Source organism: Uloborus diversus, chromosome 7 (assembly GCF_026930045.1).
Source record: "Uloborus diversus isolate 005 chromosome 7, Udiv.v.3.1, whole genome shotgun sequence".
Classification (NCBI taxonomy): Eukaryota; Metazoa; Arthropoda; class Arachnida; order Araneae; family Uloboridae; genus Uloborus; species Uloborus diversus.
In genome coordinates, this window is record NC_072737.1 from 105,638,464 (window position 1) to 105,665,404 (window position 26,941).

A 26,941-nucleotide genomic window follows, 5' to 3' on the forward strand; every position below is an offset into this window, starting at 1 on the left:
ATTTCACGTAATATTAGATCATTCATTTTAATATTTTTTCCTCCTCTTTTCTGGGGGTCGGGGGTTTCCCATTTTATTACAATTTAGGTGAACAACAGTATACGAGTGATAAAAGAAATTCATGAACAAAATAGCTTCCCTAGTCACCACCCCTATGAAGAAGGGGGAAATGGCCCGTTCAAAGGGTTATACAAAACATTTTCTTGGGCTTTTTTAAAAGCGAAATTCTTACTTTATTTTTCAACAGAATGTTTCAACAAGACCATTTTTAAAATACGTGTATGGAGCTTAATATGGTACAGTATTTGCTTCAAGTGTGCAAGATATGAGTTTTTGAACCCAATAGTTCAACTGAAATCTCTTGGCTCTATCCTTCACGCCTTCATGATCAGTAAAATTGTGATACATGAATGTCTATGTGTTATTGGAATCGTTAAAAGCTGGGAATGTGTCGCTCATGAACGAACGGGTCAAAAAGAATGACTCTTTAAAATGAACGGCACATTACGATTTCCTGAAAAAATAAAGGTCTTTCTCTTGAACGACGAATGATTTTGAACATTGCATTAGAAGTACATTTGTTTCTGTTCCTTCTTTCGTTCATTTTTGCCAACATTAGTCTTTTGAGTTTCACTGTCCAAGTAAACATAGTGTTACGAGTTCGGTGCAACTTCAAACTTTTCTTAAATGACTACACAGTTCTTGAGAAAACACAGGAGATTTATTTACAACTATGTACAAAAAATATGGGTAACAACTGCTAAATTAAACCATAGCAATTAGGCAAATATCAACTAACACCTTAAACTCAACGATATCACACGTATTTACATCAAAATACGCCAAAACACAGCGCAAAGGCTAATACACTTTCCAGCCCAACGGCTGAAAACGCGACTCCACAGTTAGAAAGCAAACTGACTCTCTCCCCATTCACAGGACGCACGGCGTTTTATACCGCTTTGGAAAGTTCAACGAAATTCGTTATGTTTCTGGATGTTTTATTTTTATTCCATTCACAAATCTTATCAGGGGACCATATGCGTCATTTGAATGTAAAGGGGTTGTATATTCATTACAAGAAACTATTTTCAGGTTAAGTTACTACGATAATTTTGGATGAAAATTAATGGAACAAACGCCAAGATTAGCCAGATTACAACAAATTCATCATAAAAGCAATTACTATTTACAAAATTTGAAACAATAGTTTGGTTTCTCATCTCTACTTTATAATTAAGCATTCGGTATCACTTTCTCTTCTGCTTTTTGCCACCATCTTGTTTAGAACGGTAAGTTAATCAATTAGGTCATATTATTTTTCTTCTTGGTCTTCTAACCATTTATAACTTGATTAATTATAATGTTGAATACTTCGTTTTATAATAATTGAATGCGTTAATTTTTTAATTTACTTCTCAAAAACTTAAATGTTGTTGTTGTCGTGTGCCAGCTAGGCTGGCAATTTGGGGTGCACTAACTTCAATTTTCCCACCACAGTACACACATGTCATAAGGACACGTTTAAAGAGTAGGGAACCATTCACAGCACAACAACACATTCACGCAAAGGAAGGACAACTACAGGAGAGAAAAAGTACATCCATGCCCGAGTCGGGATTCGAACCCCGGACCTCCTCATCGCAGTCAGACTACTCTGACTACTAGATAGGGCGGCTTAAATAACTATTTTAAATTAACGAAATCGTTCAAATGAACGAGTTCAATGAACGGGTAGAAAAAATGAATGATCATCTGAGGAAGAGATCATTAACAGGAAAGACATTGCCCATGCCTATTAAAAACGTTCTTGCTTACCAAAAAAATGTAATACTTTATCTAAAAAATGAGTTTTACTTTTTAAACCAATGAGAAATATCGAAATTCCTTCGACATGAACAACGCAAATGACTACTTCTTTGTTTAGCATTCAAAAGCCGCCTCAAATTCCGAATACGAGGTATTTCTGAGCCACCTGTTTTCTCTTTAAAAAGTCATTGTTTCTCATCGCGGGCAAGCTATTCTTTCTCTTCTTTTGAATGTATAATGAAGGCATTAAGTGTGATGAAATTTCCTTTACTACGTTGATTTTTTTTTTCTTTTAAATTCGTCACTGAAGATTATGTCATAAAAAGGGAATGAGCGGTAAAAGTTATTTTGACAATGAGACTCCGTCATTTGTGCTGAATTTGTCCAAAACATGCATCATTTCCTTGTGAATGGCTTTGTTTAAAGTTCAAGAAAATGCCAGCTCAAGATTTGAGGAAACAATGTCGGCGTATGAAATTTATTTCACGACAAAGCAAGTTTCAATTTTTCATTTCTTGACATTGAGTACATCTTTAATTATTGCTCTGCTACAAAGAAACCTTTTGACATTGCTCATCATTTTAATATGGAGTTGTTTGTTTCTTTAAAAGAAAAAGAAAGAACTTAAGCTGAAAACCAATTTTTGAATTCCAAGGAAGGTTTCGAACATTAAACATCGTTTCTGAATCTTCGGCGATATAGTTTGTTGTACTGGGTGATGTTTTTACTTCCTTTTACAAAAAAGGAAGTATTGTATTCGCTAAAAAATTTCACTCAAAAATCGACTTCATTTCCATTTTGCTCACCCTCGAATGAACGTTGAGTTTTTTTTTTTTGTTTTTCCGACTCGACCACACGTGATAAGTGCTTAAGAACGTACAGACATGCGAAATATCCATTTTGACGATTCCCGAGTTAGTTACAACGAGTTTTCTCGTGACGTCTGTATGTACGTATGTATGTATGTGCGGATATGCGTATGTATGTATGTATGTATGTAAAAACGGTATGTCCTAGAAAGTTGAAATTTGGTACATAGACTCCTAGTGGAGTCTAGTTGTACACCTCTCGTTTTGGTTGCATTCGGGTGTTTTTAAGGGGGTCTTTTGCCCCTTTTTTGGGGGAAATCATTGTTAATTTCGATGTAAACTCAAGTGGTGTTACAATTTGGCGGACACTTGGCAATATATCGCCAGTCTTTTGGTCGCCAAATTTTTTTTTTAATTTGGTTTTAATTCGGCCACTGTTGGTGATATTTAGAGAGTGAACTATTGAATCACATTAAAATTACCAATAATGAGAAAATGACAATAAATGGAAGTCATGTGAGGCACACATCAGATCGTTTAAGTTTTCGGATACTAACTTTAGATGCCGAAAAAAGCTCTGGAATTTTAAGACGGGATTTTTTTTTTTTTTTTCATTGCTGCTTTGGCTACTTATTGCAACTGTATAACACGGTCGAAATTTCGCACAGATTGGCCAATTTTACTTTAAACAGGAAAACGAGGTACCTTGCTAGATGAAAGTAAATTGAAGACGTTAATCATTTTGCTAATGTGCCTCCATGGTTTGGAAGGCGTACTAAAACAAACATATTACCAATGCAGCAATTGCACTGACTTAGCTGGAGAACGAAACTCTACAAGTTTTGTTTCACAAATGCTCGATGTGTGAATCTTTAGCAGTGGGACAGATATGAAGTTCAAAGGATCACAGCTATATTTGCTACCATTGTACCGATCCCACCTCTTGTGTAAAGACGACAAGCGAATGCATGGTCTTTTAGAGACGTTTAATCAACATATCAATACTTACAGCTATATTACAAATTACAGATTATTTAATGTTACAAAGATATTTTGAACTGCGAGAGCCACACTCCGCGACTAATCAGCTCTTTGCATTACGAGAGTCTCCCCCTTTGACCTATTTACTATCTCTTATATACGGGGATTCGTTTGGCGGGGAATGCACCCCTGTTTACAACAGTCAGACGATGTTGACAAGTTGGTGGAAAAATGTTCCTATAGTGTCACAGACATCATATCACACCAAACGGAGAAAGTTTATGTGCACAACAAATGTCCAGCTTCGGATAGAATTCAGCTATTCTGAAGATCTAATTTCGAACATTTCTCAGAAAAGGGGAGCAAAAACCGTATTTACGTGTGGTCTTATACTTATCCAGCTCCCATACTGGTGACAGATATAAAACACCCGCGTAACATCTTTTTCTCACGATGAGTGTGGTCTGGGAAAGAATTTCTAGACCGACCCCACACATTGAATCAAAAATAGCAAACAAGTGGTGGAATCGCATCGGTATAGCTCCTTCCCCCTTAGAAGAACTTTTCGATTAAGAGAAAAGTTTCATTTTTCTGGTGATGACACTCAAGTACAGTTGATTACAAAAATAGCACTTCTATTGGCAGTACTATGCTGATTCTGGAGTTGCAATTGACTCAATACTCAATTTCCATTTTAAAACAAATAAACTAGTTTACAATTTTACTTCTACAATGTAAACACAGTGCGAAACTTGTAAGAGTCATATAATTAAAATAGAAAAATCATATATGAATTACAAAAGAAAACAACCACAAATTAATCATAATATAACGCGTTCATAAATGCATTAAAGGTAAAAAGCATCAAATTACTTCACTTATTCGTGAACATTGTTAGCGTGCTATTCATTAGAACGCAGTACGAGTACACAACAATTAACCAAACTATACAATGCAATTTAAAATTATAAAATTTGTTATAGTTAAGATTAACAACATTTAACATAAATATTCAGCATGTTCTACCGGCATCCTGACATATGCTATTCTTTCCCCCAAGTTAGCAAAACAAACCAGGTCACTCGTTTCTTTCGTTCCAAAAGGAATCCTTCCCGCTCGCGACACTTCGTATAATGCGCGAAACACAGTAACTTGAGAAGTATCCTAAGTTGAACCCGCGTAAGGGGATTCAGAAAAACGAAGAAGCGATCATCTTTTACTTGCAGAGCTACTGCGTCCCCTCTTTCTCGCCCCGGAGAAACTCTACACTTAGACGTTCTGATAGCAGTTAGTTTTGCTTTCGGGATCCTATAAAGAAACTTCCCCATGCTCGAAGATGCCTCTGTATTATCTGAACAAAGTACGACCGAATTTCCAAAACTCTTAATTAAATCATTCACTAATTCTGTGACGAGAACCGGCACCATTTCCTTTCCTAATTCTATAAAATGTATACATTTTAATGGAACGTTTTCCCGAGGATTGCGCAACATTACGTTCTCGAATGAACCTGTTTGATTCGTATTTTCGGCTTCGGAGTCGTTCCTCTCACTAACTTTCGGATCACGATTTGAATCCCTGTTGCGAGCTGTGTTCAACTCATTCCCATCACTATCAAAAAGGACCACTTGCGACGAGTTTCCTTCAGTTCTGGAAACCAAAACCCGCCCCTCAACATAAAGACAAGTTTTTTTCTTGTCATGAAGGACATCCTTCAGATCTGAATTCATATCAACTACTCCCCCATTCCCGTATCCGGTCAGTGAGAAATTTATATCAGAACCCGGAGGGCTCCCGCTTGTCGAATCTACCAGGGAAAATTCATAGCCGGTCTTTTCTTTGATCAACGCTGCCGTCCGATTTCCCAACAGGTACCGATTTCGATCAAACACATCTCCGCAAACTGCGACTTTTGTTTTCACTGTACCAAAAGGCCCTGAAATTTCGATTTGAGATAAGGGTAATGTTACTAAATCCAGACTTAATGGTTGCCTTATCCTTACCTTTTGATCGCACCAACTCGATTGTTTTACATATTTAGCGTTGACTAAATCAATGGTCGATCCTGTATCCCGATATAAATATATCGGATTCCCATCCACGGTACCCTCGGTGTAAGAAATCAAGCCCTCTGTGAGTTCTTCCGTCTCTATAAAATTTATAGTTTCTATTTCAGAATAGATACAATTGACAGACTCCACTCCGGCTCCCTTTCCCAGTTTTGGACAGGCAGGCTTAATGTGACCTACCTCATGGCAGTAGTTACACCGCGGAGCCGCGCGTTTTTCGAAATCTTTCCGCATTTGCACGTTAGAAGAATTTGCCGACTTAGATGTCTGTTTTAATTCTCCCGTCTTACTTCCTGTTTCTTTAAAACCAGTACCCTCCGCAGAAAATTTAAATTTCTCTTAGAATTTTTCCTCAGATTTTGAATTATGTTTTCGGGCTTCGTCGTAATTATCAAACTGTTCTGAAAGTTTGGCGGATATACTTGTAACTAGTCCAGTCGTCTAGAAAATGACTTGTCATTTCTGGACCGGCACGTTTTTTCAACTGATCCACTACCATGAGCTCTTTCAATTGGTCAAAACTTTCTATCTCCAGCCCCGCTAACCATTCATTTAAATAATTAGTGATTTCAAAAGTGAAATCTTTCCAGGAATTCTCGGGTTTCTTCTGATGTTGAGTGAATTTTTGTCGAAAGACTTCTGAACTTAATTTATATCTTTTTAGCAACACTTGTTTTACATGATGGTAATCCGATGCTACTTCTTCGGGTTCCCTCGCGATCAGCTGCACTATATCCAGTGGCAACAAGCTAAGCAAATGAGCGACCCAATTTTCCTCGGGAATTTCAGCTCTCTTTGCTTGTCGCTCGAAGATCACCAGATACAGGCTGATGTCCGATTGTTTCGCATCAAATTCAGGAATTAGTTTCTTAATGTTTAAGCGCGATACGATAGATGGCGGTCCTACATTATTATTTTCAAAAATGGAAGGGTTTTCACATTTTAATTTTAACATTTCTAGCTCGTGTTTCATTTGAATTTCTTTTTCTTTTAATGCATGTTCCCTTTGTTTCTCCTGTTCAGCCCTTTGTAATTCTTCTACCCTCGCCTTTTCAGCAATTTGTAATTCTTCTACCCTCGCTTTTTCAGCCATTTCTTCCTCTAATTTCCTAGTGGAGATTATATTTTCGAAGAGGGTCCTAACAAAATCCTCTTCGTAATCGTCGGAACTCGTAATTGCCTTTTTAAGTTCGACAATTTTCCATTCCGAAGTAACGGTTACCCCTAAATTCTCAGCCAGGATTAGCAAATCCTGCTTCTTTCCTCTTCCAAGGAACGCCATTTCAAAGAATACCAAATTTTACAACAAGAAATTACTTAATTAGCTAATTAGAAAGCAAAAGAAAGTTAATGTACTCGTACTTGAGTTCCCACAGTTAACTTTTAAATGACTTAAAATGTACACAATTTTCCCGTACAAGATTTGCACTGTCATACATTTAACTAATTGGAATTAAGCTAATTCCAAAACTTAGAACTTAATATAGCAACATGTCAATGACAACTCAAGAAAAAGCAAAGGTACATACCCCAGATTTTCCTGAGCGCCTGTCTTCTTTTTTGTATTCCACAATTGACACGTGCACAATAGATTTTCTTCGGCAAGATTTGCCCACCAACACACACACACACTTTTGAAGGTCAGCTTGACCTTTTCACAGTATGGTCAGTTTGACCATTTATCGGTTGATCAATATGATCGCAAAAGCAGAACGTTGACTGCGTTTCTGCTGTTAAACAGGTCCGGTTGACCCTCTCTTCAGCGCGAACACAAGCCTCCGCGACTGGATTCCGCTACAGCAACTTACAGCCAGTTTGACCGTTTCCAACGTTGCACAGATCAAGGTGATCTCTTCAGCATATGGTCAGTTTGACCCTTCCAGCGCAAACAGCGAGATCCTGGAAATCTCACAAACCTTCGGTCAGGTTGACCGTTTCCAACGCTGCACTCTGAAGATCAGGGTGATCTCACAATCTTGTGGTCAAGTTGACCACTCACAAAGCGAACAGCAAATCTTTAAGAGACGCGAAAGTTCCAGTTTCATCCTTTATTTCTCTTTTTCTCCGCGTTGCAAGCAGACGAAAACGAAAAGCCCCCTTTTCGCAAGAAGGGAAACAAACTCCGCTTCAAACAGCTGTTCGGAAATTCTTCGAGGAGCGGGAGAAAGCATCGACTTTTCTTCTCCCCTCGTTTTCTTTATGAACAAAGAGTCAGTTCAGGGTTATCTTTCGTATCCCACTTCTGACACCATTTTAAGCTATACCGATCCCACCTCTTGTGTAAAGACGACAAGAGAATGCATGGTCTTTTAGAGACGTTTAATCAACATATCAATATTTACAGCTATATTACAAATTACAGATTATTTAATGTTACAAAGATATTTTGAACTGCGAGAGCCACACTCCGCGACTAATCAGCTCTTTGCATTACGAGAGTCTCCCCCTTTGACCTATTTACTTTCTCTTATATGTACGGGGATTCGTTTGGCGGGGAATGCACCCTTGTTTACAATAGTCAGACGATGTTGACAAGTTGGTGGAAAAATGTTCCTATAGCGTCACAGACATCATATCACACCAAACGGAGAAAGTTTATGTGCACAACAAATGTCCAGCTTCGGATAGAATTCAGCTATTCTGAAGATCTAATTCTGAACATTTCTCAGAAAAGGGGAGCAAAAACCGTATTTACGTGTGGTCTTATACTTATCCAGCTCCCATACTGGTGAAAGATATAAAACACCCGCTTAACATGTTTTTCTCACGATGAGTGTGGTCTGGGAAAGAATTTCTAGACCGACCCCACACATTGAATCAAAAATAGCAAACAAGTGGTGGAATCGCATCGGTATACCATTGATAGTGACACGTTACAGCAAATGACACGTGAATAATACTTTAGTCACGAGTGATTCACACATCACATCAAACATTGTGCTTCTTTCTTCAGTTAATTCAACGTTTTTGCTGTGTTGTTAGTATGTTTCTTTACTAATAATAAAACTGAAAGTCTCTCTGTCTGTCAGGATCTCTGTCCGGATCTCTGTGTGTCTGTCTGGATCTCTGTTGCGCGCATAGCGCCTAGACCGTTCGGCCGATTTTCATGAAATTACTAATAATAAAGCTGAAAGTCTCTGTCTGTCAGGATCTCTGTGACGCGCATAGCGCCTAGACCGTTCAGCCGATTTTCATGAAATTACTAATAATAAAGTTGAAAGTCTCTGTCTGTCAGGATCTCTGTGACGCGCATAGCGCCTAGACCGTTCGGGCGATTTTCATGAAATTTGGCACAAAGTTAGTTTGTAGCATGGGGGTGTGCACCTCGAAGCGCTTTTTCGAAAATTCGATGTGGTTTTTTTTCATTCCAATTTTAAGAACAAAATTATCATAAGATGGACGAGTAAATTACGAAATTATCATAACGTGGAACCGTAACATGAGCACAAATTAATTAGCGAGATACGAAGTTATCATAACGTGGAACCGTAACATGGGTCAATTGACCAGAAAATTCACCATATATTGTTTGTAAACATACAGGCGAACCAAAAGACCTTTCAATTTTTCTATTACGAGCAAAGCCGTGCGGGTACCACTAGTATTTTAATAAAACTTCCAAACCCTGGAGGGAATTGTGACACACAGGGGCACCCAGTACTTAAATTTCTGGGAGGGCGGAAATTCTCAATTTGCCGAATGGAACTTCAAATTTTGCCGAATCGTCAGACAAAAATGCCCGGATAAACAAATTTTGTAAGTTCGCAGTGACCTCCCATCGTGACCGCCCCTGGTGACATATGACATGACGCCTCAAAAATATAAATAATAATGCACCAATAAAATTTAGCACCCAAAATGAAATGCTTACTACTAATATTTCATACTTCGAAGCATCCAGAATCAAAAGGGTATAAGTGCAAAAATCAAAAATTTGGCTGTAACCAGTACAAATGGTACAAGTTTGCATGCCTTTTCTCGCAGATTTAAAAAAATCAACCATTTCAAGTCTTATTAAAATAGTATTGCTTAATTCAAATTGTCATTCATAAAGCTCAATGTTCTATTAATCAATAATACCACTAAGTTGCGGCTATTAAGAATGATTTTTTAGCACGTTTTTTTGGGCCACTAGCTCGGAAAAATAGTTTGAAGCCGAAATTTGGCAAAGAATACAGAAATGTAAATTTTTATGACTACTTTCAATGGATTTTTTTATTCAAGCGTAAAACGTGTCGATTAATCTAATTCAGGGTGCCAAACAAAGGCTAGGTATAGTTGACTCAATTGTATTGTCACGTACGACACATACTGTTCTAATCGCATACAAATAAAAAAGAAACTCACCATTTCATTTTAGCAAATCGTTGCTTTAAAATTTTATGTGGGACATACTACTTGATGAATGACTTGCAGTATCGTATTCGTGTAAAGCACAATTTTGAAATCGACTGACTTCGGGTGCATACAATATTAACTCTGAGTGAAGCCTAATTCTATGAAATAGATCTCAATAACTACGATATAAATCTTAGTGACTAAGTAATAATTTTATTCGCAAACTGAATTTTTTCCATAACTTAGGAAATAATCTTTATAAGATTAAAAGATATTCTAGTTACTGAAGGACAAAGAATAATTTTTAGAGTAAGGAGCAAGCCATAATGGTTAAATTAAAAACATCTAACAACTAAATGACTAGTCTATAAACTAAGCAAAAATTTATAAGGACTGAATAAAAAGTAGCAGTATTTTAAGAAACAATTCTGATAAGTAAGTGAACCTACGAGAACTGAGGTAAAATTTCTGAAAACTAAGTATATAACTAAAACAACTGAGGGGACATCTACAATGACCGGCGAATAGCTCCTACCGACTAAGTGAAATGTTATAATGTTTTGACGGAATTACCGTACTTTCGATAAATGAGTCCTTGTATTAACACAAGTACTCCTGATAATTCCTATTAGGTAGCCAATTCTTCCGGTATTAACTACTTGCCGAGAATAATAAATGGGCTCAGCAAACCTCAAAACGTTCGATTCCGTCAAAATTCGAAATTCAAAAATTTGCACGAATCCAATACTTTCTTCTATATGTAATATAAGAAGAAAGTAAAACGGCAGTTACATCTCATTCATTTTATTCAACAATAACCAGTACAACCACGTGTACCATCCTTTATATTACCTGAATTATTTTTCATATTTATTATTTTTATTTAAAAATCATACCACCATGTTCTTATAATTCCGACCCAACTCTTACAGCCGTTTCCGCTTTTACCCAGAGAATATTGGTAGATAATTTATCTCTCTTAACGTTTTACTTCGGTGTTTTCCGCAGTCAGTCAAAATGTCAAAAAAAGGCTTAAGTTACAACATCAATCTCAAATTTAAAGGACTCTGATATTTTGAGGAGTAATTTATCAAAAGGGAACATATCCACTTTTCAGAAAAATTCATTTTATAACATTTTCTAAATCTTTCAGATGATCTTTATCAAATCACTTACTCTCAAGAAGTTAAAACGTGGAAAGTCCTATTTTATTTAAGGGTCAAGTCTGGCTTTTCAATCAAAAGGTAACAAATCCGTCCTCTGCACGTTTTATTTTGAACAAAAGGGGGCATATCCTGAAAGAATCTGTAGTACGAAGACTTTTAGATCCAAAGGAACACATGTCCTAAATACTCAAATTTTAATCCACTACTTTTAGGTTTATGTACTTCGATAAGAGAACATGAGAAGGTGAAATATTAGAGTTTTGGTGAAATTGGAATTTTCTACATTCAGGTTTCCGTTCAAAAGAGCACATATCCAAAATTAAGATGGCGATATCTCCTTGTTTTTTTACACTAACATTTCTTACTCTGGGCCCTGATTTTCTCTGCTTTTGTGCTCAATTCTGTAACCAGAGAAGTTGATAAAACTATTTTGCTCTTACCCTAATTCGTTTTTCTCACCTCCTGAATATTTTTAGAAAATGGATATGTTCTCTTTTGATAAATTAGTCCTCATTTCTTTTCTTCTGTGTGGCAGATGTATTTAATGGGAAAACAAACTTGAACATGGTTCATTTGGTTACGCTGAAAAAGAAGCTTAAACAGTAAAATAATTTTTTCCCGGCTTAATAATCGATTAAGGGCGCTTAACTTTGCTGAAAACACCAATCACTGATCATTTAGAGATCTGTTAGAACAAGAAAGGAATATTACCTTGAATGTTCCCCTCTCGTTAGGTAAGAAATTACTTTCAGGAATGACTTCATTTCTTTTATTAGCATATATCTGTACTTCGGAACAACAACATCCAATGTTAGAAATATTAGCTTCACAAAAAGTGGTCCTAAAGTTCCTTAATTATTTCCTGGACGCTCGAGTCCAGCGAATTTTTGAACATTTCCAGAGATTGTCTCATGCTGTGTTAGGAATGTACATATAATTTTTAAATTGATTTAAATTTTCCTGAATTACAAATGATATTGGTTCTTATAGCTCTAAATAAAGATATTTGTACCTAGATGCATCTTGAGAAATATTTAGGACATTGGTAAAGGTGGTGGTGGTGTTGTTTCTTGTCAAACTTGAAGACTGCAACATCAAATCCAGGAGGCAATTTCAGAATAAGTAAGGCAGCCACCCGGAGATGAGGTAGTCTGGTCTCCGGTAGCTATCTCTCTAATATATCAGGGCAGGTCATTCGCAATTTCATTCCCATCATCATTCACGTGTGATGGCACCAGATATTCCATTCCAGATATAGGTAAAGGTGATTACTATAACTTAATACTGGGGAATTACGTCACATTAGTTATTCTTACACCGAAAAGGTTTTGTAATGAACATATTTCTAACATCAATTGACTTGACTTGATTCTCTCAACGCCTAGTGGCGCATGAGGCCGATAGCGTGGCATTCCATCCCAACCAGTTTAATGCCGCCTTCCTGGCCAACCAAAGGCATTTCTTTCTTGTATGGCTATCTGACGCCAGGTTAGTTTTGGACGCCCGCGCTTCCTCTTGCCATCAGGGATCCACGTGAGAGCAATTCTTGTAGGGTCTATTACCTGCGTTCTGACAACATGTCCTATCCATGACCATCTGTGGTTTTTTTATCAGTGTGGTTATCGGCTTGCAATTTGTACGTTTGTACAGGTCTGAATTTGATATTTTATTTGGCCAGTATATGTTTAATATTTTTCTCAGAGTTTTAGTTTGAAAGGCATCAAGTCTAACATCAATTACTTTTGATCAAATATGAAATTGCTTGTTGTTTCAAGGTACAAATATATTCAATGAGTTTAAAATTATTGAAAACAGAAACTGTCTAATTTAAACATTTATCAAAAATATAACGATGTCTGTCTCTTTTCTGTAGAACATCTGAAAAAGAGGCTGGAAGATTACCTGTCAAACTTTCCTAAAGTTCAACTGGTACGAGCTCAAAAGCGTGAAGGCTTGATAAGGGCTCGTCTGCTGGGAGCATCTGTAGCGTCTGGTGAAGTTCTCACCTACTTGGACTCTCACTGTGAATGTACAGAAGGTAAGCCTATTATCATTGTATTGAATCGGTGAATAGTTGCCCCAAAGTTAATGTTTTCCTCTGCTGAGACGGGTTTTAAAATATCTTTGCATTATTTGAAAAGAAAAAAAAAACTTTTCACTTTTAGGCGTATTTTCCTGTAAGAAATATAAAATATTGTCAAAAATTATAATTTAATGGAATAAAACGATGAAAGCATAAAAGCAGGCTACATTTCTCTTAAAACTATCCCAAATTTTTCTAACGACATCTACTGAAGGCATAATACTCTGGTATTATATTACTTCTGCTATTGATGTTGCTGCTGTTGTTGTTGATCTCAGACTGCCTGCTAGAGCCAGATGCTTTCTATGAATCCAAAAATCTCCAGGAAGTTCAAAAACAGTAGAAAATCCGGTGGAACTTGTATTCTATAAAGTCTAAACAAGCTAAGATAGGATAACAGGCAAAGGAGACCATATCGGCAGTGCACGTGTGGCTCTCAGATCTTCTAACCCTGCCGAAAAGTGAAGGCTCTGGTATGACTTCTGATGAAGTACGAATAAGCAGTTTGATTTAACCTTGCACTGAGTTGGAAAAGTAAGACATTCCCCGACTTCTTGCAAAGTCTGGCATGGCTGGTTGAGTGGTTGTCTGTTATTTTGTGTAACTAGAATGCCGCTCGGGTGAAAATTGTTTCTACAGTTGAACGAAGCAATTGCCTGTTCGGTGATATTTTGATAGTTGAAATTTTAACCCTAACACCAGTGGATTAACCCTCAACTCAGTAGATAGCGTCAGTTCGCATCTCCAGAACTCGAATACGCTACATTGCTGTAATTTACAATACTACCGAAAAAAGTAAAAAGATTCCATTCTACGTGTTTTCTTTGGGGTAAATTACAGGCTTCAGATAGTTTATAGTGTAATGTAATTTCAGAACAATAGAAAAGAAAGCTTCCTACAAACACTATGATAAATTACTGTCATTCACTAATCTTCAAAGCAAGTTATAAGTTACAGCATTTGTTTGTTTTCCTTTTTCATCCGCCTTTGGACAGTGGCTGCAGCGCCCCCTATAGTTTATTGGAGTTGCGAAATGTTTTGGTTCCTTCGTTTTCCTAAAATGACAGTCTCACCCGCAAAACTGTTAAGTTGCTAGATCGAGTTCAGCCTTGTCAAAATAAAGCTTTTCTATGCATGCTAAACATTACCAAAACAAATGATCATGTCGTGGCGCGAGTTTCATTGTTGAAACACGCGGGTTACTTTATCTTCGACTGTTATTTATATTTTATGTAATTACTAGTGGTACCCGCACGACTTTGCCCGCAGTAGAAAATTAAAAGGTCTTTCGGTTCGCCTGTATATTTACAAAAAATGTATGGTGAATTTCTCTCCAGTTGGCTTGCCCATGTTACGGTTCCACGTTATGATAATTTTGCTCGGGAAAAGTTCTTAAAATTGGAATAGAAAAAGAACAAAATCGAATTTTTGAAAAGTCGTTTCGAGGCAGGGACGGATTCAGGGGAGGGTCAAAGGGTCCGCTGACCCCCCCCCCCCTATGACAAGAATTTTACTATGTGATTGCTATTACTTCGATTTTTTAGATCCGAAAATGTAGCGAAAATAAATTTTTATTTCTTTCTTTTTTTTTTGCTTGGTTCTGTAAGGAATTTCTTCTTAGCGCGTCGAATCTCAAAGGATTGACTGGGCCCATTTACTGGGCTATTGCTATTTTGAGATTTTTGTTCCTTTTCAAAATAACAATCATTTTAAATGAGTTAAACGTTTTTTCAGAGCCTGTTTGCCAAACGTAATTTGAATTGTGATGAAAATTTGAAAGAATATGATATATAGCACCGGCTACGCCATTGGAAAAATTAGAGGAGAAGGGACAATTAGAAAAGGTTTTGATCTCATTTGTGGGGGGGAGGGCTCCATCACCCTTGGAAGGATAGGCTTAATTGATACTTTTTACGTTTGAGACTTGACCCCCCTTACAAAAATTTCTGGATCCGCCACTGCTTCAAGGTGCACACCCTCATGCCACAAACTAACTTTGTGCCAAATTTCATGAAAATCGGCCGATCGGTCTAGGCGCTATGCGCGTCACAGAGATCCAGACATCCTCCGGACAGAGAGAGTTTCAGCTTTATTATTAGTAAAGATAAAGATAAAGAAGAGTACACGACTTTTTGTCATGTTCTATCGTTAATTAAATTTACTCGAATATAATTAAGAAAATCTTGTTTGGGACATGCTGTTCGTTCATACACGCGTATTACTGTCATTTTTCGTTGAACGATAGTTATCAGAACAAGGTTTTGAAAGTATTTTCGTTTTCGGAAATGTATAACTCGATGCTGGTTCGCTGCGCTTATACGGCAGCGATTGCTTTCAGATAAATCAACGCTTTGTGTGTGTGTGTGTGTGTGTTTTTTTAATGTGTAGGTATTCATACTTCATGTGCTTCAACTTTTTCCAATGTGCAGAACTTTTACTGGTAACAATATCAATTTCGATGCATAAAATTGCCGGAGGTACGGCAATTCGTAAGTGCAATGTTCACTTCAATAAATTATTTTATTTTGAACTAGTAGTGTCCGCACGGCTTTGCCCGTAATAGAAAAATTAAAAGGTCTTTTGGTTCGCCTGTATATTTACAAATAATGTATGGTGAATTTTCTCGCCAATTGGCTTGTACCCATGTTACGGTTCCACGTTATGATAATTTCGTATCTCGCCAGTTGACTTGTACCCATGTTACGGTTCACGTTATGATAATTTCGTATCGCGCCAATTGGCTTGTGCTCATGTTACGGTTCCACGTTATGATAACTTCGTAATATACTCGTCCATCTTATGATAGTTTTGTTCTTAAAATTGGAATAGAAAAAGAACCACATCGAATTTTCGAAAAATCTCTTCGAGGTGCACACTCCCATGCTACAAACTAACTTTGTGCCAATTTTCATGAAAATCGGCCGAACGGTCTAGGCGCTATGCGCGTAACAGAGATCCAGACATCCTACAGACATCCAGACATCCTACTATCCAGACAGAGAGACTTTCAGCTTTATTATTAGTAAAACTTATGATGAATTTTAAATAGTCCTTTAACTGATTTTCTCAGTTTGATATTCTCAGAGGCAAAAGCCTAATACTACATCGGTTACATGTATGGAATCTGAAAAAGGTAACGTGGTGTTGTCGCGGTAATTATACTAGTATCGCAGAAAAGAGAATACAGGCAGAACTTTTTTTTTAATAGGCTTTTTTGATCAGATAAATTATACGGGAGATTTCGATAATTAGGAATATGGCGATCTTTCTTCATTGGCGTGAATTTTTGACTCCAGCGCCTGCGCGAGAGGTATTTTTCTTTGCAATTATCTAAACAAAGCTACCGGAAACATCTATTCTCATACGGTTACTATAAATCAGCAGGGTTACCAAAATAAAATTATTTACGCCAAAAATGAGGCGACTGCGTTAGATTCCCAATTATCGAAATGTCCTCAAATTATAGTTGATACTGTCTGGCCACGGATTGTATGGAAAGACAAACATCCCTTTTACAGCCGGAAATGGACGAATCTATTATTTTTTACTGATGTCAGCTTTTGCAGAAGCAGAGTCTCATTCAAATAAGCAGAATAAGCGCATCAAATTTTTACTTTTCCCCCTTATTCACATAGATTCGTCTTATCTGGACATTTGAAAACTCCATGCAATCCGTGGTTGGACAGTATTTCTTGATATCTCTGATATCGTCCTCTCTCTCTCCTATCGCCTATCTTCCCCCTTTCTCTTTATATCATCTTCTCTCTCTCGTATCTTATTTTCTTCTTTCTATCTCTTTAGTAACGTCTGGTTAAGTTACCAGATTTGGACGAAACTTATTTTCTGATCAAATAATGAATTTTGCTTTTAGGTTTAGAAAGTAGCATTTTGAAAATACAATTTCAAGACGCCTGAACGAACATTCGCGGATTGCCTGTTTAAAATTGCTGCCAGAGCCGCCCCGATGAGAGCTTACGGGAGATCTTGGTGACCTCCCACTAATTTCTTTACTTGAGAAATTTCATCAGACGATTCGGCTAATTTTGAAAAACCATTGCTTTTTCATGAAGCTCCAACATATAAAAATATCTTTAAAGTTGATATTTAAATCAGGTACCGTTAGTCCCGTTTTGAAGCGAACAATCTCATTTACAGGCAGTCTGTTGATCTGTTGTCCCCGAACATAGCTTCGGGATGCTGAAATGTTCTATTTTCTGAAGTCATGGAAGGGAGCAATCGGAATATTTCATCCGGACGTCATGGTGTTGAATTGTTTAAGCATTTTCATTCCAATAATTTGAATCGTGAGAATTTTTTCGTAATTATTGAATATGTTTTACGTTTGCTCAGTCCTGATGCACATCCAAAAGGAAACTTTCGCTAAGGGATATTGTGTGGACTAGAGAAAAATCACAATTTCAACTCGCAGTTCCTACACCAATGTTGGTTAAAAAAGTTAATTTCAGGATTTCATTCGCACTTAAAATCATCGCCAAATACACTCCATACAAATTTGAGGCATTAAAAATTATAATACGACATCAATTCTTTTTTGAGCAATGGTGAGTTGCTTTTTATCTTCATTTCACAGTTTATGATGTTCCTTTGATTTCTTCAGATCACCGTGACGACGAGAATTAGTCTAGCTCGTTGTTTTTAATATTTATTTGAAGATACTAATTTTTGCCGTCATGGTTGCAAACCGTTTGCGGTTTGTTCATTTCATTATTATTATTATTATTTTTTTTTCAAGACCTTACTCAAGAAGATTTTACATTAAAACTGGCTTTTTAATGTAAAATCATATTTTTCAGGAAAAACACCTATTTAGGTGAACTTAAATAGGAAAACTTCATCTAAACACAAAATTTCCAGATTATTAATGGGGTAGTTTCCGAAATTTTGAAAGTATTTTTTTCTGAAAGAGTTTAAAAGTATCGGATTTGAACATTTTTTAAATAACTTGACAAAGTTTAATATTAAAAAAATATATTTAAATCGGTGCGCAGACTTAATTTTATGCGCATTACATCACAAATGATGAACTGCCATTAGCACAGAGCGTAATTCCCTTCTTTACTCACATGTAGTGGAAACGATATGGTTGATAGTAAGCGTAGAGCGCAATAGTTAATTCGCTTCTGAATTATCATAACGTGGTAACGTGGTAAAGAAACCAGATTCATTTATTGAATGCCCTAGAAAATCTACCTGTGATACCCCAAATACGCATTTTGCAACATTAATTTTTATCCCGTAATCTTTGAAACGTTGAAAAAGAATTCTGAGGTGTTTTTCATGTTCTTTTTGATCTGCACTAGCCACCAAAACATCATCCAAATATACAAAGCAGAAATTAAGGCCACGCACCACTTCGTGCATAAATCGCATGAATGTCTGACTGGCCCCCGATAATCCGAAATTCATGTACGGAAATTCGAATAATCCGAACGGAGTTATAATAGCAGTTTTGCATACATCTTCCGGATTTACCGGGATGTGGTGGTACGCTTTTAACAAATCAAGTTTAGAAAATATTTTTGTACCATGAAGTTGCTGTGCAAAATCTTTTAAATATGGAACAGGGTATCTATCCTGACGCGTTATTTTATTTAACAACCTGTAATCCCCAGTCGGACGCCAGTCCCCGGACTTTTTTGGAACCATATGTAGAGGGCTGGACCAATTGCTACGAGAAGGTCTGCAAATGCCACGCTCTAACATATACTCAAATTCCTTTTTCGCAATTTTAAGTTGAGCTGGATGTAAACGGCGTGCTCGCGCTTGCACCGGGGGACCAGTTGTTTGAATATAATGCAATGTATTATGCTTTATTTCACTTTGCAACCCTGCAGCGGGCTGAGTAATAATTTTAAATTCATACAACAATTTATGAAATTTAGAACTTCCAGAAATACTTTTTATTGCCGGTATCGAAGAATTTAAAGTACGACCATTTGAGGTTAGCGATGCGAGTGGGTCAATAAGAGATTTTCGTTTAATGTCAACAATTAGGCCATAGTTTTCCAAAAAATCAGCACCAATTATTGGTTTACTGACATCTGCAATTATAAAATGCCATGTGAATTTCCTTCGTAACCCAAAATCTACAGCTAGCAATTTTGTGCCGTAAGTCTTAATATTTGAATTATTCGCAGCGGAAAGAACAAGATTGCTTTCTTTATGACTTTTAAAATGAAATCGAGGCACGCAGCTGACATCACTACCCGTATCAATTAGAAAACTTGAACCTGTATTTACATCATTTATGAAAAGTCGGCGATTTAAATATTTCTGTACGGTTGACGCCGCATCAACTGACAGCTTTACTCGTTTTTTTTCTGGTTATAACTACATGGGGGTCTACACTTTGTTGCATTATCCGAAAAAGTCTTATGGTACCAGCAACAATTTTGAGAATTATCCAAGCTACGATAAAAACTTTTACTTCTTGACCGAGATTTAGAAAACCTCCGAATTTTACTCCGGGATCCGCGAACAGATAATTTCTGAACCTGCTCAGTTAAACCCTCAATTAGGTTTTCCAAACGAGAAATTCTAGAATTTTCAGCTTGCGAGGAGGGAGAATTCACCACAGATACTGATGGAAGAGTCACTATCTCAGAAATTTTATCAGCCATAAGAGCTAACTGCGATAAACTTTCAGCACTAATTGCGAGGATAGCCTGCATATTTGAAGGAAGGTGACTTAACCATAAATTTTTCAAAAAACTATCATCCAGTTTATGATTACTTAATTCCCGCATATCATGCAAAAGCTGTGAAGGTTTTTTATCTCCTAGAGTTAAGTCTTGTAACAAGGTTTTAATTTTCTTATTTTCAGAATGCTCAAACTGTTCAATTAATTTTTCTTTTAACTTAGTATACGGATTTTCCGCTGGCGGCGAATAAACTATTTCCGAAACATAAGTTAAATACTCGGAATCAATGGAAGCAATTAAATGGCTATATTTCGTTTGCTCAGTCGTTATATTTGCTATCGAAAAATTTGCTTCTAGTTGAGCAAAATACAGTTTGACATTTAAAGGCGAAAAAATCGGCATTTTCATACCAATCCTATCAACGCTAGTCTCTACTTTGGATTCAGTCATTTTACTACTAGTAACCAAGACAAACAAAATGTAAAATCACTCACGTTGGTTGTCCGCATTCAGTCCTATAACAGGTCACCACTGTCGCGAGGGTCGATTGGGCGCGAACATATGAAAAATACTTGAGCATAAAATAAAACTCTTTTATTTACAATTTAAAAACATAGACGTCGTACATCCTGCAAACAGCAAGAATTCAAGTAGGAGACCGAATCTATCAAATAAGCGACTCGCTTATAAATAAATGTTTTTGCTGTTGCCACTCGCTCGGTGGCTAAACTTTCCAGGATAAAGTAAAATTACATGCAAATTCGACTGAATGTGCAAAAATAATAAGTCCTCTACAACAGCAAGCGTAAGCATTTAGGGCGCCAGTGGATTACGCGCCGAAGTGCATCACTTGCGATGTCATAAAGACAACGCATTGTTTGAAAAATCGGACATTCAAAAAAAAAATTAATTAAAAATTAATTGTTGGGAAAGTGAAAGTATTTTCTGGGTCCGTGTTATTATTATTATTGTTTTTTTTTTTTGCTCATTCTGTCAACTTCAGTGACTAAAAGTAGTACTTTTGACTGAGGGAAACAACCCCATTCCCGTCATTTATGATTGAAAACAAATAAAGACACCGTAACAGAAAACGCTGTAAATATAATGCAAGTGCAAATTGGCCCTATAATAACCACATTTCTATTTCCGCATCCTAGTTACCATTTCTTTTTTTTATGTACGTATATGCCTCATGTAATTCGTGATTGCGAAAAACATAATTTGGATTCAAGATGTCAGAATTTAAAAGAATACCAGGAGCTGGATGCTGGATGTCCCCCCCCCCCCCCCAAGTTCATTTCCGCATTTCTGCTCTTTTCTGTGAACAGCACAAGCTACAAAATCAGAAACTTTTTTTTTTTTTATAATACATACTAGATATTTTTTGAAAGTGTAAAACGTCGTTTGTGAGATAAGGTTTCTGGCACTTTTTGATTATTGATTTCTTAAAAATCAAGTTTTTTTATGTTATTAAAAATTTTCATGTAGTTTTGTTGAAAATAGATCATACATCTCATAATTAAATACCTATTCAAAAATATTAATTTTAACCAATGAATAGGGGTGTATTTCATTGAAAATCGTAAGTGTACGAACACTTTTTTAGCCACTATGTAGCTGCCTAAATTTGTTAAATGTTCCGTTTTGATAAAAAAAAAAATAATGGTCACCTTATGCTAAAAGGGCTACAGTTATTTTTCAAAAACAAACCGAAATACTTAGACAATAATCGAATTGTGAAATTTAAAGCTTTTATTATACTTAACGTTTAAAATTGCCCATTTGTGTATTTTTATTTTAACACCAGCGGTACCCGCACGGCTTCGCCCGTAGTAGAAAATTAAAAGGTCATTTGGTTCGCCTGTATACTTAACAAATAATGGATGATGAACTTCTCGACAATTTGCTACGTTCATTTGCTTGCATATGTTACGGTTTCACGTTATGATAGCTTGGTAATTTACTCGTCCACGTTATGATAATTTGCTTGGTTAAATGTTCTTAAAATTGAAATAGAAAAAGAACAAAATCGAATTTTGGAAAAATCGCTTCGAGGTGCTCCCCCCTATGCTACGATTTTATTCTGTGCCAAATTTCATGAAAATTGGCCGAACAGTCTAGGCGCTATTAGATTTCGAGTGAATGACCTCGTCCAAACAAGATCAAACTCTAATAGATTTCGAGTGAATGCACGTAACAGACATACAGAGATCCAGACATCCAGAGAAAGACTTTCAGCTTTATTATTAGTAAAGAAAAGTAACGTTATATGCATATAAAAAAGGGGGGGGGGAGAAAAAAAATCTTTGTGTGTTGCTGCTTTTTTTTTTCCTTCTTCAACGGCGTTGTTATAATCAAAAAGTGATTGCGGAACATAATTCACATCGCGCCCCGATGGCCTGACAGCAGGCCTCGTTGCCCGCCAACGTTAAGAAATTATTTATTAAAGAATTTTTGGTATTGTGGCGTAAGTGCCTTTACCTTCATTGTTTTATCGTATGGGGTGAAACAAAGAAATAAAAAAAGAAAAAAAAAAAAAAGAATGCGACAAAAAAAATTGTCGCCATTTTCTCATCCAGAACTAAATGATTTGGCCGCTTGACGTGATCAGAATCTCATTGGCTGTGTTTAGGGTTGCTATAAATTAGTTTCTTTCATGCACTTGGCTGCTTCTTATACTTTTTTTTAATGTAATTAGTATTATTGTTTAAAGAAGCTCACTTATTTTCGTAATCTTTATTCTTTGAGAAAAGAAGCTAATAAACGTTGAAAATCTTGCATCATGACATGCTTCAACGCTTTGATGAGCAAGATAATGGCTTAAGGCTGGTAAATATTGTGTTTTGTAAACAAATACTGATGAAACTTATATTGTTTTGGATGAGGTTTCTTTGCTCCGAAAATCTCGTAATGCTTTGCCAAATTAGGTATTTGATTTCTGGCTCATGAAAGAAAGGAATTAATAGCAGATACTTAGAATTTAATCTGTAATCACTTTCGAAATCTGAGCTGAGACCCTTAAGCTTACTGTTTATAATTGGGATGTGCCGATTAATCAGCTGTAATCGACCATAATAAGTCAAATTTTGCCTATTAATCAGCGGTAAAAATATTTTAAAAATACTTTATAATAACATTTAAATGGAAAAGTATTCTTTGAACAAAAAGCCCATGATGAATAGATTTATTAGCAATAAATAAATGTTATTTTCTTCAGCGTAAGTATAACACACACGTAGCATGCTCAAAATTTACGTAAAACTGAATGAAATATTGAAATTAATTCTTACAGCTGATGTTCACGTAACAGTATTCGGGTACTTTTAACCTGTAATACAAAAACTTGAACATTTGAGGGTTGTCATAAACTACAATATATTTGTAGCTGATCCTTACATATTTCTTCTTTCTTTAATAATCCTTCTCTTTATTTCATTATTTCACCTACCATTTGAATTTAAAAAAAATCTTATAGGAGAATGTGGGCCAAAGTGAAATGTTGAAACATTTACTCTTCTATCACCTACCTTGTAATATTTTACCTATGTAGTAACACGTGTAGTCTATTCCAGTCAAGAAAGAAATACTTTTGAGTTTCTGTTCTCTTAATATGAAATTTTTGAAACTTTCAGCTCGCGAAATTGCCGACATCTTCATTTTTGCAAAAATTGCAACTCGCGAAACACATTTTCCTCCATTAAAATTCATTTTGTGTTTAAAAATACAAAGTGAGATTTGTGAGAAGGAATTGTTCTGACATTATATTCTTCTGTCATGGAACAATTTGAAAAAGCGCAAATTGAATCGGACTGGTTTTGAAACATGTTACTAACTGCTTCGCCAACCGGTTTGGCATTAAGTTCTCTCACTCTCTGTTAATGAGTAAAAGTTATGAGATGAGAAGAAGAAAAAATGATTCTCCTTTGCTGCATCGCCGAAAAAACTTCCACTGCCTACCAAGGGGACCGTTCATAAACCACTGTGATGTAAAGCGCCATATCGGCGCTGATGAAGTTCCATATTACTGACTAATTTATCTAAGTTTTGTGACAGGATAAAATTAAAAAAAAAAAGACATTAAGGAAAAAAAACTTAAGACATCCTGATAGAAATAGATAAAAAATAAAGATGATGTTTGAAATAATGTATTCGTAAATAGACAGATCGGTTGATCCTACTTTTCGCCGACATTTAAAACTTCCTCACCCTTAAATATATCAGTAGGTAAGGTTAAAACTGGAAAACAGGGTAGAGGGGGGGGGGAGTTAGAAATTTTGTGTCGGTGAAAAGTAGGGGACACCGACAGACCAATACGACTTGGGGGGAGGGGGATCATTACGAAACGAGACAAGCAGTCGCATTTAACTTGCTTCTTGAAAGAAAAAAAAACTATCGTTTCAGGTTATACATTTTAAAATCAGTTTTATGTGATGTAATAACTTTAACCAACTTTACTATTAATGTTTTCATAAGTTAAAATACGAGTACGTTGAGAAACATTTGTTCTTTCTACGGCGATGCAGGGCGTGAAAATTCCAAACGTTCATCGGCGGTTAATATTTATCTACAATCCAAAAGTTCAGGGACAAGTTGTGTAAAACCTTAAATAGTTCATATCATTGAGAAGAGATAAAATGGAGGGAATGAAGACTTTCTTTCTTGAACCAAAGATCACATGATAGATTCTAAAGCAAAGCATTGGAAGAAATCGGGTTTCTTTCGCTAGTTCCACCCAAAACGTGTCAGCCATTCGTCGTTGTTGAGTCACGTGAGTAGGAGTCTTAGCCTCAGCTTTTGCTAAGCGAATGATTGGACTAGCTCCCTCCATTCACTAATTCCTGCTCTAAGGTTCACATCAACAAAGCACATCCACCTTCAAAATAGTCACATTGAGCGACAATGCTCTTCTGCCAACTAACTTTTGGAAGCTCTCCTGGAAGCCATTTTTCGCACTTCCTGCGACGAAACTTTATATTCATCTGACAAAAGAAAGCGGCGTCTCTGCAAATGTTTTTAACTGCTGGGAATAGGTAAAAGTCAAACGTGGCTAAGTCCGACGATACGTGCTGTTATATGTGCGAAGCGTGCACCCTCAACATGGATGTCGTCTTTTTCACCACTATGAAGTTACAGCTGGTGGCCTGATCGGTAAGGCATTAAACTTGGGTTTGATCCTCGCTGGTCGAAGATCCACCATCGTCATTAATGGTGACTAGGAGAAGTTGAATATGATCGTGGTCACAATGTCCTCTAAGTGAAACGATACCTCTGGGGTGCCAGACCAGAAAGTTATTCGCCTCCTGGCCTGGTTCTAAATTCTCGAACTGTCCGTAGATGGCACCACCATATATTGTGTTGTCTTCAGAAGGCAAGGCGCCTGGCACGCAGTCCTTCATTGTTTGAGGGCCAGAAGTCCCTTTGATAGTTGATAGATGATAAGTTACAGCTGCATCGCAGGAAGTCTTACAGGAGGTTGCAAAAAATGGCTTCCAGGAGTGCTTCCAAAAGTTATACGAACCTTGGCGCAAGTGCGTGGTCGCTCAAGGTGACTATTTTGAAGGTGGATGTGTTTCGGTGATGTGACTATTCAGGGTAAAGTTTTGTACAACTTGTCCCCGAACTTTTTGGGTCGCACTACGTAAGGGAGACCGGAGATAGTTGGCGAACTTTTTAAACTTTATTTTTTTAAAGGTTGTAAATAAAGTAGAAAATTTTTCTTTTATTGCCTGGATAATATGTATGGTATTAGCAATGAAGTCGTATTTTTGTTTTGACAATACTATGCTTGGTCTATTTTTTACATAATTTTTGTGAACTTTCGCAGAGTTCGCACATTTGCCCCGTCACGTGGTATGTTGGCGAGCCGTATGGGGTAAGTTAGCGAATTTAGAAAAACTCGTAATGGAAACTGAAAATTTCACATTAAGCCTCAATGATACTTTGAATAAGCAAGTAAAATTCACCAAAGAATGAAAAAAGTGTGAAATTAGTTTTGGTAATTGCTTTAAAATTAGGTATGTTACACCACATAAAAAGATTTAACTTTGATTTTAGAAGTAAATGTTGAAAAATGCAAATATTATTTGAAATGAACTATTTTACTTGCCTCCGTTCTTCTTTTTTACGTTTCCTTTAGGTTTACATTCCTTTTTTTTTTTTTTTGAATTCAGAGATTTCTTATATGTTTTGAGGGCTTTTTGTGATGATTTGCGTTTTTCTGCTTCGATTCTTTCCTCCTGAAGAGCCTTTGTTACTGGAGTATGCTGTAGACCTCTTTCGTTTCCATTCCTTTTTGGTCTGACCCTCTATAGCTTTGAATAAGGTGGTATATGATCTGGAGAAATGCTCAGAGACGAAAGTGGTTTTAGCTGAGACATAGCGCTATCTTCAGTAAGAAACTCTAAATCTGAATTATTGAATGAAGTAGCAACTGAATCTGATCTAGGGCAGGTACATCCAGTTTTACTACTTTCTTCCTTAATGGTTGCTGCTGGGACAAATAGATTCACCCACAGATCCAGGAGATTGGGAGTCTAGCCGATCAGCGATATAACTTGGCTTGAAGTCACACAGTCACAGTCCTGAAAAATGTTTGAATTGCAGGGAAACACACCAGTTCCCTTGAAACCATTCCTAATGTTTATATGGGGCTTTCTTCTTGTGGAAAAGCAACTTTTACCACCGTTGGTACGTCGTAAATCGTCAGTGGCTTTCTTGGATTATTCACCATCCAAGAATCACAGGCGAAATTAATACTTTTTCGATGGGACATGTAGACTCTTCTCAAGAGGCAGCAACTTATGGCTACAATGTGGTGGGAAAGAGAGTACTGTTATTAATATACTAGTGGTACCCGCACGGCTTTACCCGTAATAGAAAAATTAAAAGGTCTTTTGGTTCGCCTGTATATTTACAAATAATGTATGGTGAATTTTCTCGCCAATTGGCTTGTACCCATGTTACGGTTCCACATTATAATAATTTCGTAATTTACTTATGATCCATCTTATGATAATTTTGTCCT

General features: G+C 36.6%; 1 protein-coding gene across 1 annotated transcript in view; it reads left to right on the forward strand.

The window, feature by feature from the left end:
* The window catches only part of LOC129226612 (putative polypeptide N-acetylgalactosaminyltransferase 9), a 198,231-nt gene that overhangs the window by 92,540 nt on the left and 78,750 nt on the right, over positions 1–26,941 (forward strand). The window contains exon 6 of the mRNA XM_054861241.1: positions 13,046–13,210. Within this exon, the coding sequence (XP_054717216.1) occupies positions 13,046–13,210 (165 nt within the window). The remainder of the gene's footprint in view (positions 1–13,045; positions 13,211–26,941) is intronic.